At 44.6% G+C, this 332-nt stretch overlaps 1 protein-coding gene across 1 annotated transcript; it reads left to right on the top strand.

The window, feature by feature from the left end:
- Positions 1–5: 5 nt before the first annotated feature.
- Positions 6–327, top strand: PHALS_07703 (short-chain dehydrogenase reductase sdr; the record flags this gene model as incomplete). Its single annotated transcript, XM_024721217.1, has 2 exons — positions 6–233; positions 313–327. 2 exons carry the CDS (start codon positions 6–8, stop codon positions 325–327), a joined length of 243 nt encoding a protein of 80 aa, XP_024586339.1.
- Between the last annotated feature and the right edge of the window lie 5 nt (positions 328–332).

Below are 332 nucleotides of genomic sequence, written 5' to 3'. Positions count from 1 at the left end.
GAGTGATGGCTGTTCCGTATGCTCAGACTGTGGATGGCAATGAACGTCAATTTGCTGTGAATCACTTGGGTCATTTCGCGCTCACGGCTACGCTCTTTCCGATGCTAAAGCGAAGCACTCCATCTCGTGTGGTGAATGTCAGTAGTATTGCGCACAAACAAGCGAAGCTAGAGCATTTTACGTCTGGATCTTCGATCATGCGTCTTTCTGATGAAGGCTACAATCCTATTGAAGTTTATGGAGAGACCAAATTGAATAATTTGCTGTTTACATTCGAGTTGACTCGTAAAATGAAAGCTCAGAATGTGACAGGTGTCACCTCTGTAGCTTGT

This window comes from Plasmopara halstedii (assembly GCF_900000015.1).
Source record: "Plasmopara halstedii genome assembly, contig: Scaffold_3120, whole genome shotgun sequence".
In the NCBI taxonomy this organism is placed as follows: Eukaryota; Oomycota; class Peronosporomycetes; order Peronosporales; family Peronosporaceae; genus Plasmopara; species Plasmopara halstedii.
Note: the sequence above shows the minus strand (reverse complement) of the source record. Positions and strands in the feature narration are given on the sequence as shown.